Here is a 14,366-nt window from a genome sequence, read left to right on the forward strand (position 1 = left end):
AGCGTGGACATTTTCCGAAATGGTCTATATCAACAATTAGCGTATTTATTGTTATTGTTGTTTTCCCGTGTTGCAGCAGTTGGTGGGACATTATCCCTCCAGGACCGGCCTTGAAAAGCCCTGGTAAATGGATGTTTACACATACAGTGTTGATTTTTATCACATGTTGCATTGTTTCTTATTATCTGTCATTTTAACTTCTGCATATATTTTGGTTTCCTCATGTTATCTATAGACCACCTGAAGACAAATGGCAAAGACTCTGTAAATGCAAGGCTGTGTTAAGACGGGCCAAAGCACCAGCTTCCTCCCCATGAATCAGCATCACGTAGCCTACGAGGCCATTTCTCCCGGGGCCAATCAATGCTTAGCTGCGCATCAAGAGGGAAATTAAAGTATGCATTCCTTCTCCTGAAAAGAATGCGAGAAATCTGCAACATAGAATACGGCATTAATATTCTACAGGTAAAATATCATTGTTTTGCTCAATGCATTTATAAAATTGAAAAGAATCAAATATTTCTGCATGGCAAAGAGGAACTGCCGTTCAATACCACACAGTTAATGAATGAAGACACGCTACAGTGCTTTCAAAGCAAAGTTATCGATGTTAGCATTAAATAAATTGATTGAAGGGAATAATTTGAGGCTGATTGAAAGCAATATCGCAAAGTAGACGGATGTTGAAATTCACAGGGTGGAAGGGAGCAGTTGGCACAGAGCTTCTTGCTGTCATGCCGGCATAAATGAAGGGATTGTTTCAAGCAGATTTCATTCCCCTTATAAAACGAAACCGAGAAATCAATGTATGTTTGCTTTGAGAAATTTAGAATCGCAAATATGTAGTTGTTCATTTAACTTGCAAAACGGTATATTTCAGTTCTGATGATGAAATCTGTGCCACAAGCATTTTGATGATGTATTTGTGTAGCTCATTGCTGTAGATGTCTCCAAGACCATACTGCAGATTTAAAGCAGATACATTAACAGTGGGGTCCAAATGTCTAAGACCAAGAAAATGCTTTTGTTTTTCAAATTGATTTAATACAAATGCATTTTCAATTTAAGAGCTTTTTGTGTTAATGATAATATAAATTATAGCTTGCTTGGACTCAGAATTTCAGTAACTATGGTGTCGCTATTTCTTATTATTTTTGACAATGTCTTAATTTTTGTTTCAAGTTTATAGTCAAAGCATTCAAGCGTGTTTATTTCCAGGCTCACATTAGATATTAAATCTCAGTTTTTTATGTAGTCTCAGACCTTTGGACCCCAGTCTCAGTAAGAAATAAATGCATTGATTATCTTAAATTTGAAATTGTTCAGCTTAAATTTGTTTTACATTTCAGCGGCACTGCGAATAGTTAATTTGCAAACAAATTATGTTATATTTCCATGTATGAACAGCAATTTATAATAGACAGAAGCTCTCATGTATTCAGGTGACACAACAGCTTTGTCACAATGACTTCTGTACTGATTTAAAGACATACATCTTTATCAAACACTCCAGAAAATACTGGACTGTTTATGGAAGTATTCGAAATAAGTGTAAAACCCGATCACCAATTTCTCTTTATAACCATAACACACTATGCAATCTGCTTTCAATGTGAATTTTTTCGGTAATTCACTTTGTCGCCATGATGAAGTCAAAGGTGTAGCGTCACACTGAATGAGATGCATGACAGTCTAGAGGAATGGATGTCGTGTTCATGACAGACAGATGCGATGGATCAGTACATTTACATGGACAAACAGCAGAGTGACAGGTGCTCCCGGTTGACATGCAACAAAACACACAAACACACGCACACACACACACACACACACACACACACACACACACACACACACACACACACGCACACACACACACACAGGCATTATAACTGAACTGCAGGCAGAGAGTCTTTACCAGGTGGTAAACAGGGGTCGTCACAGTATAATGTATGGGCTTTTTATTGGATGGCAACAGGATGACAGATGATGATGGGCAGGGTGAAAAAAGGAGGGGAAATTTATTAGAAATAAGTAAATGTGACCCCTCGCTCGGGGAAGTGTGATCGTGTTGCAAACTACATGAAATGAATACCAGTTGTCCCCTTTTGAAACACTTTCAAAAATGGGTTGAGCTGTTTGCGTTCTAGAGCTTTGGATGGAATGGAGTGTGAATGAGATGTGATGTGATGTGAGCATTTAAAGGGACAGTCCACCCAAAAATAAAAATTGTGCCATCATTCACGTTTGTTTTTTTACTGCTGAACTTAATATGTATGACTTTCTTTCTCCTGTGAGAAAGTATGGACGGAATATTTATTTTTGGGTGGTCTTACCCTTTAATGACAGTGATAAAATCTCAACAATGACACGTTTCATAACGGCTCAAAATTGTCATTATGAAACTACAGAATCACAATGAAACTCATTACATATAATCCCGTATAAAGCAAATCAGCACATCTTTACAGTAGCATCAAACATGGTCAAATATATCATCAGGTGGTAGCACAAAGTAATACGGTGTCCAGAAAGACAGTTAGGCTTTACAGGACCACTTTAGCTTTCCTTCCCTTTGATTACTATTGACTCCAAGTGAATGCCACGCTGGCTGATAGCAGCCGGCCAAGAGGACACCCTATCTCTCCCCGTCAGTGTCAATGCTATCAGGAATCGATCAATAAGCACCCCCTCACCCTCCTTAAAAACCCACACGCATTCGCCCTCTGGCGCTGCTGATAAACCAAGAAAACGAGCTTTGAGCTTTATCACATTCTGGAGACATAATTCTTATCCAAGTGTCCAATTGTGCCTCATCCAGGTCCAAGGCGAGAGTTTAGGTGGATGTTTCATTATAAACCCCTAATATATACACATTAATCTGCTGCGTCCAACAATCTCTTTAACGTGTCGAAATAACTCTCCGTAGAAGGATGACGCAAACAAATGCGGTAGAGAAAGATTAGAGATCTGAACCTACCTTCAAGGCCCTTGGAATCCAACAGGTCAAACATAATGACGGCCACGGCCGACCAGGTGATGACGAGAGCCAGCACCAGTATCCAGGCCATGGGAGAGCTGAACGTGGTGTGGAGGTCATCGGTCATGGTGCGCTTGGACGTGCGTACGGGCTGAGCGCTCACATCGTTCTTGCTCTCAACTACGGTTGTCGTGGTGGAGGAGGACCGAACTGTAAAACAGGTTAGAAATGTTATATACATGTATGTATACAATTAAAGGTGACACAGCCATTACATGAGCACAGTTGCACACGTTTACGTGGTCTCGTGGTTTGTGCTGTGACAGAGACAGCAGATGGATGGTAGCATTTTGTGTTACTCAATGCATTGCTTGGGAGAGAGATTACATTGAACTCATCAGTAGGGAGAGCACACATCTGCAATGGCCATGTTTCATCATCAAAACATCTCCAAGGCCACAGAAGAAAATATTTCTGTCATCTATTGGCTTTCAAAAGCCTCTTTTGAAAATGAATATAAATTCCTGCAGTAACTCGGCTGCTCATAGATTCCTTACACGCCGCATGGTACCTCCAGCCCCCCGTATCGATTTGTGCCAGTATCGTTGGATTGTCATTGTAAATGATTGATTCTTCAGTATGCCATTGTGATTGTGTTTACAGTCTCAGAAATTCATTTGAGCATGATTCAGTGTGAATCCGAGCCGGTGGTTTTTGTTGGCCTCTTGCTATGTGTGTGTGAGGGCGAGGAGGTGGTGTTCGATCCAGACACACTGAAAGTGTCAACTAAGACCACCTGTTGTAACTCTTCACACCGGTCTATGTTGTCAAGTGGGGAATAGGGGGTTCTATCCGAATGCTGACTCAAGAAGACGTCATAGTCTTGGCTTCATCTGAGCTTAATAGAATAAAAAAAATACTCTTGGATGAGGGGAATTTTGCTGTATGTTAACTTTGTCCCTGCGGATTGACTGCAAGCTTTAGTTTGTGATCATACAGATAACACGGATGAGATGGCGGATGATGTACGCAAAAGCCTCGGTAAATACCGTTCCGCCGTGTAAATAAAGACTTCAACCCTCACATATCGTAAACAAAACACCGTCGAGGGTTGGCACAGAAAGCGGCCTTTCTCGTTGCTCATTTTAACACACGGCTGTCCTCGGATTCTCATGTACTGAAGATATCCATGGCAACTAATGCCGGGTTAGTAAGTGAGAGCTGTTGAGAGACTTGAGTCAGCAGAAAACAGCGGCGAGCTTTAAACATTGCTATTCCCTCAAGTGTCACTTTAAATATGATTTATTCAGGCCTCTCGGAGAGACGTTTCACAGTTTAATCAGAATATCAAATTTGGTTTTTAAGTCTTCGCAACATTAAACCATTTGACGCAAGACTGGGACTCGTTCCTGCAGCTCCTTGACGTCAGTAAATGGCCTGTTTGAAACTTTATCTCAAGGCGCAGATGACATTCAAAAAGTATGGGAATTTTATAAATGCGTTTGGTTTTGTGTTGTATAAATCTATGAGTTTAGTTGCTAAACTACACAAAGTCAATTCATTTAGATATTTGACTTTGGATATTTGGATACTATATTTGTTTACATGTACAAATACTATACTTCTCTTCAATGACCATACAATGCAAAGATAAACAAATAGCAATAATATTTGTCAATACATACACTATAAAAAATATGATCAATAATGCGTGTCAAAGAGTTTTACATTATATCCTCATTTGTCATTTTAAGTCATTTCTTAGTTTTTTTAAGTTAAAGTAATTTAACCATGTGAAAAAAGTGCACTTAAAAGATCTCAAAATGCTCTTATTTTCACACACTAATTTTGTACTTAATATTGTGTACTGGGATCTCAACTGTATTTAGACACCATGAATAGAAGTACAAAAATATATATATTTTTGTATATTAAATGCAAAATTAAAAACTCTTTAAGTTCATTATGGAAGTGTGCTAAAATAAAGTGAACCTAGTGTACTTGTTTTACCCGACTAGCCAAAACTAAAAAAAAACTAAATTTGAATGACTTGTCAATCCAGATCATTTGAACATAAAAAATCTTTACAGTGCATTGATAACATTTACTTCTTTTGTCTTGAATGAATCATTGTCAGCTGACCGCTCTACATTAAAACCCTTAAAACGTTTTTCTAACATGACAGGCCTGCTTTAAAGCAGTGCCGATACCCAAAAAGCCATATGATCTGATGTATTTTTAGCAGCTTTCAAGCATGAAATTCCTCTTCAAAGCAGATGGCTGCTGTTTTAGAACCATCGTTGTGGTTATATTAGTACTTTTCCTCATACGGTAACATTTATGTGACTTACGTGGTCTTGTTCTTAAATACAGTTAGAAATGTGACTTGAGAATGAAGTACAGTACCTTCCATCTCTCATGCGCTAATAAGCAGAAAACACAAGCTCAAGAGTCAATTCCCTGCTCCGGAATACTTTTCAGACGGAAAGCACCACGCTGGTTCTCTGTATTTTTCCTGTTAGTTCCGACAAAACCAGCGTTTGTTTCAGGGCCCGCCACAAAGAAGTGAAAAATAGGCCACCTGTCGCATAGAGTGGCCGAAAATGATTGTATACGCTTCCGAGTGGGGCCTAGGGGGAAAATGCAAGGCTAGGCTAGTCCAAGGAGCATGTCAAATCCTAAGTTGTCCTTATGTTTGTTAGCAGCCCATGATGTGTGCGGGTCAGGAGACATTGGGCAGAGGGGAGGCTGGGTTTCAAGGTAACCTTATCTGTGACTGTGTGGTTTATTCTTAGCGTCCCCAGCAGCAATGGCATTTTGGTTTGCCTTTTTAGGCCGGGGGTGTTACCCTGAAGAGAGGCTGCGCTGCTGACGCCTGGACGCGTGTGGCAGGCAACACACATAAACACACTTCGGAAGTGTATTTTAGTCTTTTAGACACCATCCTCTGTTAATGTAATAAAAGATTGCATGTTGTTCTTTGAAAGCATGAAGAGTGGAGATCTCTGATTTCATGGACATTTCTTTGCCGGATTCAGGCATAAATGGGTGCGTGGATTGAAATTTAGCCTGTGTTCAACTCGGGTTAAATGGCTTGTTAAATATTCATGCAAATCGAGTTAAGCCTTTTGCGTAAACCGTGCAAATGGAACATTTAAAAAGTTGACCTTTAAAGAGCAAATCGCGTCTTATTCTTTTAGCTCTACCTTTCAGGGATTGTTGTGGAAAAGAAAAGCCTGTGATATTAAGAATATTAGCTTTTCTTGATAGAAAACCTATTAAAATGAAAAGAGTGGATATGGAGTTTTGTGTTGCTCTGATTTTTGTTAAAACAGAAAGGTGTGATGGGATGTATTCAAGGGCTTTACACTTTAAAAAGAAGCTATGAACATCCATAAACTATGAGTTTCTACTTGCTATTGTTAGTCAGAAGCACAGTATTGGGTATTAGAAAAAGGCGACGTTCTCATTCTGGAGAGCATTTTATTATACAACAACTTGGATGAAGATTAATGCAGATATTTTTGGTTTTTCTGAATTTACTAGTTATGTGTTTAGGTCAATTTCAAATAAAAAGATTGTTTCTGTTTGCATTTATTTGCAAAAAATAAAAACTGGAGAAACAGGTCAAATTAACAGAAAATATGCGCCGTATTTTTGTAGACCTCAAATATTGCAAAGAAAACAAGTTCATATTTACTTTTAAGCAATGCAACAGTCATATTTGTACGTGTATTTAGCTAAAGTAAAAAAAACTGGATGTTTATCACAGTTTTCATGTGTCTTGTCATGATGTCAGTCTTTCACATTGCTGCCACTCCTGAGGTTTGATTCGGTTGAAATTCAGCAGACACTGGCATGGAATGAATGGACACAATACATCTAGAAATGCTGATTAAATGAAAATTTTGCGTGCTCTCTTAATTCACATTTGTACGTCTAAATATTATTTTTGTGTGTTCTCTTAAACCAGATATGCTTAAAGGAATATTTTCAAATGGACAATTCTGCCATTGTTTAGTCAACCTGTTGTTATTTCAAACCTGTATGGCTTTCTTTTGCATAAGTAGATATTTTGAGTAATGTAAGTGACCGCAGAACATAAATTTAAAGTATAAAATATTTGCCCACTTATGGATACAAATAATATCCATCCAGAATAACCGCAGGCTTCCATTGGTCCAACAAATAATAATCCCACGCCAAACTCACATGATAGACAGAACAAAGCTCTGTGGCATTTTACCCTTGTTTATTTTGTTTCATCAGTAGACCTACAGGCATAAAGACGTTCTCGCATCTCCACGCCTGTGTACACAGTAGAAGCCTCGCATTTCTCACCCACACATCTGCATTTCTGTCGCAGGCAGTCAGGTTGCAGGTCGAAATGAAAACGCAGGTCTGATGAAATCGGGTGCAATGAGGAGGAAAAATGACTGGCATTGTGATGCGCATCACGGGTTTCTTTTGCGTGTGTGTGTGTGCGCGTGCGATGGGAGAAGGTTGATGCCGGCACATTTTGTCCTGGTTAGTGCGGTTCTGTGTTACCTCAGGGTTCAATCCGAGCTTGTCGGCTCTGAACAGCTATCTCATAAAAGAGTTCGCGATGACATCTGTGACCTCCTTATCTCACAATAGCAGGGTTTTATATCAGCTTGATTTACATCTAAATGCCGCCTCTCTGAATAGCCTCTCAAGTCTGCTTCAGGTTCCCTGAAATGAGACAAGACTTTGCCAAGGCTCTGAATACACTATCTAGATCTCAATCTGGGGTGCGAGGGGAGAGGAAAGCGTTGTGTTTTTACAGATGGCTCACTCAGCTGCTGTCTGTCAGGCTAAAAGTTAACTGCTTTAAATGTTTGGAATTTAGCATGCACTGTAAAAAGTGTACAGTTGAAGCCAGCTATATGGAATATTTAGCATCACAGCGTATGTACACTTATCGTTGACAGTTGCCATTGTGTTACTTTGCAGTGAAAATTGTTAAAGGAGAAATGTGGAGATTTTAGTGGCATCTAGTGGTGAGGTTGCGAATTGCAAGCAGCTGCTCACTCCACTGCTACCCCTCCCTTCCTGGGGACTATGGCGGCTAACCCAGGACAAACATGTCATCACATTTTCGCTTTTCTGCTGAAGGAGATAACGTATTTAGGGGACTCGCGGACCGGTATATGTAGAAAGAAATTGCTCATAAGGATATATAAACATAGCTTTATTATGTAAAGTCTTTACACACCTCTGTAGACACAGTTATATATATGATATTGCATTTCTGTCAATAGACACTTAAGATGTGTTTTACATCAAATATCAGTAATCGCAAAAAACAAACCTAACCATTGTTACACTCTCAAAAAGGATGAGTTTGTTAACACACTTATGCTTTTTGTGTTGTTTTAACACATTTTGTGTTTATTTTGTGTAAAATAGATGAAAAAACCAACACAAAATATGTTTTCTACTGCATTTCTTCAAAAGCTTTATGAAAGTTATGCAGATGAATGTGTTACATCATCTCTGAGAGTGATCTCTGAAAAATGTTAGTACTAAAAAAGGATAGTAATGATACAGTAAATAATCCAGAGTAGCAAAATATTTTCCAAATAGAAAAATAAATGAGCCATAAAGTTTTCTAGAAAGTGTAAAAATACGCCAGGTTGTGAAATAATGAATGTGATGTACCAACTTGTCTATGTACAGTAAGTAAAACACAGAATGGCCTTTTAGAGGATGCGTTTTCCAGGAAATGTCATATCTTGCTTCATAAATACAATTACATTGGCTTTAACAATTTCAATGTTTTTATGATTTTACATTATTTCAACACATTAAAACATGAGATTTACAATTTCATCAACTCACCACTGGGCAAAGTTTTAAGTGGTAAATTGAAATTACATGGAAAGATGATTTGATTGTAAACATAGCAATTTAGTTTCTCGTACAAATATACTGTATTATCAGATCAACGTTTCATAATAGCTGATGCTAGCATTACTAACCTGTCATAGCGCAGCGCCGGGACGCTTCATTGGGAAATAATCCTTCAGCTCAGCCACCCAACCTGACAACTCAAAGAAGAGCTCGTCTCTAATAGATCTGAGAGTCAGTTTTTCCTCAGAAAGCGAGATGTGTAGCTGTTGGTGAGAGCAAGCAGACCCAGCAGTAAAGGATTTGCCAAAACTGCATTTTAATGGGTAATTTAAAAGAACCGCTGATGAGCTCATTAATACTTAAAGACGGTCTGTCTGAAGAGCAAAAGCGAGCAGCACTAAATGATCGTAATGGGAGGATAGGTCAGGCCCTGATTCGGATGCTTTTGGGGAAGAGGATTGTGGCAAAAAGACAACAAAAATAGGCCTAATGGGACCTGTCATTGTGCTGCTGGGAGAGAGGTTTTATGGATGTTATGAGAGCATCAAACCCCTGTTATGCTATGCCAAACCCAATCATTATTTAGTAGTGTCAGCTCTAACCGGCCATCTGGATGCTCACCATACTCAGCAAAACCAGAGCCATAGATGGGGTGGAAAATGTAGAGAGAGCACACCAGAAATGTATTTAAAGGGAGAGTGTTTTTTTATATTTTATATATTTGAAATACTTCCATGAGGTTACTTTTTATGTATTCTTGTTAGCTTTCTTAAATATTGAGTTGTTTATTCTGGTTAGACTAGCCACTTTTTTAAGCTTTAGCCTTTTATTGGACAGGTACAGAAGAGACGGTTGCCAGGTTGGTACAGAAGATATAAGGTTGCCAGGTTGGGCTACTTCTAAACTGTTGCTACAAGTTGTTTTTTATTCCTTAAAAGGAATTAAAAGTGGCTATGTTTTGTTTATAAACAGCCATTTTAAGTTAAGATGAAGTTATTTATGAAACCATGTGTGTTTATGATTATTACTACAGAGTGATTTTTGAGAAATTGTGAAATTCTACAGATTCTTTCTCGTATTATGGATGTTTCACGTATAATAAAGAACTGTAATTATATGGAATTTAGTTTTTTTCTTAAGTTTTTTCTAAAGTCTCAGTTGTGCTGCTTGCGGTCCAATTCCACAGTAGTTTACTTAATTGCATTGTAATGAGAGTTTAATAAGGGGAAAGTATCTATTTTTATCCCTTTATCTGGCTACAGGCTAGTTATGCTTATCTCGTACTTGGGGCCCATCCATAAAAGGCCATTCTGAAAGCAAGCAGGATATTGATAGTGACTCAGCTGGGATTGCAACACGAAAAGCCCAAGGCTCACGCTGGCTAAATTGCAAGTGTTCCATCATTGTAAGGTCCACAATATTATTGGAGATGAAAAGATTTGGCCATGCAGCTTGCGCTTCGGCGATACAGTATAGCACATCCCTTGGAGGCATTCGTGTAAATGCACCATTCAACCTCATTGTTGTTAACACCTAAACTGAGCTACTGTACACTATACTGCAGCACAGCCGCTGTGGCCCAGCCTGCACGCTTGCTTTGTTCAGATGCCAGGCCATCAATTAAAAGCTCTGCATTGCAGACACTCCTGGCATGCATTCATTTTCAAAGCACTTTGCTTAAAAGCACAGCTAAAAGAGATACAAAGTTCGACCAATCACTCTTAAGTTCACTGCCAAAGTTTCAAAGTTCACCGGAAGCAGATGTTTGGGTATGGAGAATACCGGGCTGTGGTAATGTGTTCTTTAAAGTATACTTATGTGTGTTGCAAAAGGGAATCGAACCCAAAACCACTATCCTCATTCTTTAAGCAACATGAACACAGCATTATTGAAAGAGATTGTGTCTTTTTATATCAGCCATTAGGTTTTAATAACTGGAACCACGATTTGCTATTTGCTATAGTTTTTCGTGGTGTTGATGTAAATGGTTCACTGCTATCTGGTGGTCCTGAGGAATATAGGGTGTAAATTATGAAAAAGTCATCGAGGTTTGTTGTTATATTTTTACTGTATACATATTTGGATGAATAATTAGACGAATAACTAGATTTCTGTGTGTTTAGGATCTATTAAATTCAGCTTTGTGAATATAAATGGCAGTTTTTTGGGATTGTAGAATAAACCTTATTATTAAGATTCAATTTTTTTTCTGCTTTAAGTATGTGTTTATTTTCTCATTTTATTTAAGATCACAATAAATTCCTTGCCAAGGCTTGTTGTATTTCAATCAAAATCAAAGATGGCCGTATAGGTGGAATATAATGCAATGGGACGACCAAATAATGTTGAAATGTTATTCCGTGTCCACAAGGGGGCGCTAAGACACCCAGAGGGACGCATAGATGAATGCATCCATATTATTAAACAGCTCATTATTGAAGTTTAGGTAATAAGTTCTCATATTAAAATATACTGATGACGTAGGACGGCTTCAGCTTGTTCACACTTGAGTTATTTTCCAATTGAAACTCGCTGTCATTACATATGTGAGAAATGGACTTGTTGGTTTCTGGCAGATAAATAAATAAATAGACAGATAGACCATTTTTAGGGTTCAAATTCATTTGTCTTGATGTTCACCTTTAGACATCAACACCTCTGTGATAGGATATTGACAGAATAAGATCAAATAAAACATTCAGGAGAACCCAAAGTTCAAGCACAAAGGAGGAAAGTGCATCTGTATGGCGTCCAATTTAAAGCGATAGAAGTCAAGAGCTCAGCAGGAGCTCATGAATTTTTAAAGGATCAATATCTTCCCATACTGCTACATTCTACAGATGTGCGGCCCTCCTTTATTTCGTATTCTTAAATGGTTCGCCCCAGGTTACCCCAGATTAAGATTTGAGCTGGATATCAGATACAAGCAGCATAATCGCATTCAGGCGGATAATTAAAATTTGGTGACACGACTGAAATGAATGAAATTCTAATTATGAATCGAAATCAAACATCTTATTGAGTCTTTCTTCAATTACAACAGTTACGAGAACAAAGAGAAATAAATAAATAAAACTACATCATAGGATCAAGGCAAAATGACAAAGCTTGGCACAGTGCAGAGACAGCAGTAAATACGTCTAGTGCAAAGCATTGTGGGTACATTTTATGAGGATTGTGTGGTTTGTCATGAGTTAAGTTTACCAGCTTTCCTTCCACCAGATTTGTTTATGACAGTTTGCTTGCATTGTGGAAATTTGTACCAGACAACCATGCCGGAAAGCCGAAAGTTGTGTGGCATAACATTCACATCACCAGAACGTGTTTCGGCATTTCTGTTGGTTTTCTACGTGCTTGTCAAATTAAAACGCACCATAAGAGATCCATGACAGGAAGGAGGCGTTGGCAATTTTGCCAGAAATCATTACCTCAGGAAACCACAAAGTAAATTCATGGGACTGCCACTCAAGATAGCTGGGAAAATTAGGGCATGTCATAAACACTGATAGAGAGACTGTATCTTTGTGGGCGTGGGTTTGTGTTTATTGCATTTTTTGGGGATTCCATTGCAGGAGCCCACTGAAGAAGATTCAAGAAGCCTACATATACAATAGATAGACAGAAAAATATATTTTTTCTCTGTGGACCAGTAAACCTCGTGGATCTCTTCAAGTGCTGAAACACGTTTCCCATGGCCGTATGCATTTTCAATGAAAAGGCTTTTAAAATATCATATACATTTGCATTTTGCCGAGTGACCCCCAACCCAACATTGCCATTATTTCCCTATCGTGTCGCTCTCACGCCCACTGAGAGAGGGAGCAGCTAATCCTGTGCATTGAGGGATGTCCAAGTCCTCATCTGCGCTCCGTACAGCATCAGCACCAGGCGCTGCGTGAGAAAGCAACCCAGTCGCATCCCCGCCGAGCGCAACGCCGCGTGCAGTTCATTCAACCTGGACCGTCAGATGGTCGTGCTGGCCCGAGCGCAAGATGTGCTGCTTCTTTGTCCCCCCTCTGTAACCCGGACTGTGCAAGTTAACGCTGGAAGGGACCATTGGTAGTTCAGAGACCCGTGAACCGGCGATGCCCAACATCCGAGAAGACACATTTCAGCTTCACTGACTTGGATTATTGTCCTCGTATCGCCATTCCGGTGGATTTCTTGACGGAGAAGTAGGAGACGAGAGCGCGCGGAAGAAGTGCTCCGCGTCGTAAAGCGAGAGCGAATTATTTTTGTTTGTAACGTGTTAATTCGGATTGTTTCTTTTGAGGGAGGAGCGAGCGTAAACAACACTGGGTCGCTTTGTTTCTCAGATACGGACGCCGTGGAAGATCAAATCGACATGTCTTGCATTGCTAGATTTGGAGATATACAATAGCGCGTACCGTTATTTCTGTAGTCCATTCGTGCGCTGCTTTCTTCTGACTCTGTAACTTAGAAAAGTGTTTTCATATCTTGGTTTTATCTGCTCGACTATACTTTCCTGATAAAAGCACTCGGATGTGGGTTTCTTTCGTGTCTTCTTCACTCGTTTGGTGCGCTTTTACGCGAAGGGCGTATTTGCATCGCGCCTGTCTCTTCTGGAGTGAAGAAAGACCCTTTTAAGCCCTCGTGCCCATATTGTCCGGGTATCTGGGCATCGTTTTTGTGGAGTTACAGCGACCCACGTGGAACCACGGACACTACAGAGGGCAAGATGGGCTGTTGCAGTGGTCGATGTACGCTGGCCTTTATATGTGGCATGCAGTTGGTAAGTGACAATATATTTGGTCATTAATAGATACTCATCTAAAGTGATTCAAAGTACACATTTGAAAGGTTTACACTAACTGGCTCCTCGGTGCGCATGAATTGGATACTTGAAATGAGGTTGTACAGCTCCATGTGTGGTCTATTGATTCTTGTGCCCAGTTATTTAAAGGGATTTACAGTCGCGGGTTGGGTTGAGATGAGATCAGTTGTTAAAGGTTGGTCAAAAAACTCCAGTATCTTACAGAAATCTCGAACCCAAGGCTCCACCCAGCAAGTGTTCAGAGATGCAGCCATGAGATCTTTCTGAGATTAATGTTAGTGGAAATAATGGGTTATATGTGGAAATGCTGGCCTGTTATATAACACCGGAGGGATAATGACGATAGGACTTGTGTTATTAGCCTGGGGCCATTTATGGTTATCTTACCTCTGAGAATGTTTTTACAGCCAATTAGGAGTTTTAAGTAAAACCAAGTCAGATTTAAACGAAAACAAGTGGAAGTATAAAATATTTTTTCCATTTGGAGTTTGTGAGGAATTGGAAACAAAACAGCTTTTTTACAGTAGCTAACAATTCAAATGCAAAATGCGTGCCAGACGACTTGGTTTCTTTTACTTCTACCGTTAAAAGAAAATCAGTCTGCTGTTTGTTTTCTAACACTGTTAGAATTCAAAGGATGGATGGAGTAATTGTTCACTTCACACACTATATCTGTGACACCCGTTGCGTGGCCCGCTAGTCTCACCATGCCAACCA

General features: G+C 39.4%; 2 protein-coding genes across 9 annotated transcripts in view; one reads left to right on the plus strand and one right to left on the minus strand.

Moving 5' to 3' along the window:
- The window catches only part of trdn (triadin), a 34,769-nt gene extending 29,011 nt beyond the window's left edge, over nucleotides 1-5,758 (minus strand). For all 7 annotated transcript variants that reach the window (XM_079475483.1, XM_079475482.1, XM_079475486.1 and 4 more), the window contains exons 1-2: nucleotides 5,387-5,758; nucleotides 2,981-3,190 (exon numbers count right to left, since the gene is read on the minus strand). In XM_079475483.1, coding sequence (XP_079331609.1) covers nucleotides 2,981-3,190; nucleotides 5,387-5,393 — 217 coding nt within the window. In that variant the 5' untranslated portion in view covers nucleotides 5,394-5,758. The remainder of the gene's footprint in view (nucleotides 1-2,980; nucleotides 3,191-5,386) is intronic.
- A 7,414-nt stretch (nucleotides 5,759-13,172) lies between these two features.
- The window catches only part of nkain2 (sodium/potassium transporting ATPase interacting 2), a gene marked incomplete at its 3' end in the record, with an annotated part of 108,354 nt that continues 107,160 nt past the window's right edge, over nucleotides 13,173-14,366 (plus strand). Inside the window, exon 1 of one of the 2 annotated variants that reach the window (XM_079475623.1) lies at nucleotides 13,173-13,607. In XM_079475623.1, coding sequence (XP_079331749.1) covers nucleotides 13,554-13,607 — 54 coding nt within the window. In that variant the 5' untranslated portion in view covers nucleotides 13,173-13,553. The remainder of the gene's footprint in view (nucleotides 13,608-14,366) is intronic. The other variant, XM_079475624.1, reaches the window with a different exon arrangement.

This window comes from Barbatula barbatula (assembly GCF_947034865.1).
Source record: "Barbatula barbatula genome assembly, chromosome: 15".
Classification (NCBI taxonomy): domain Eukaryota; kingdom Metazoa; phylum Chordata; class Actinopteri; order Cypriniformes; family Nemacheilidae; genus Barbatula; species Barbatula barbatula.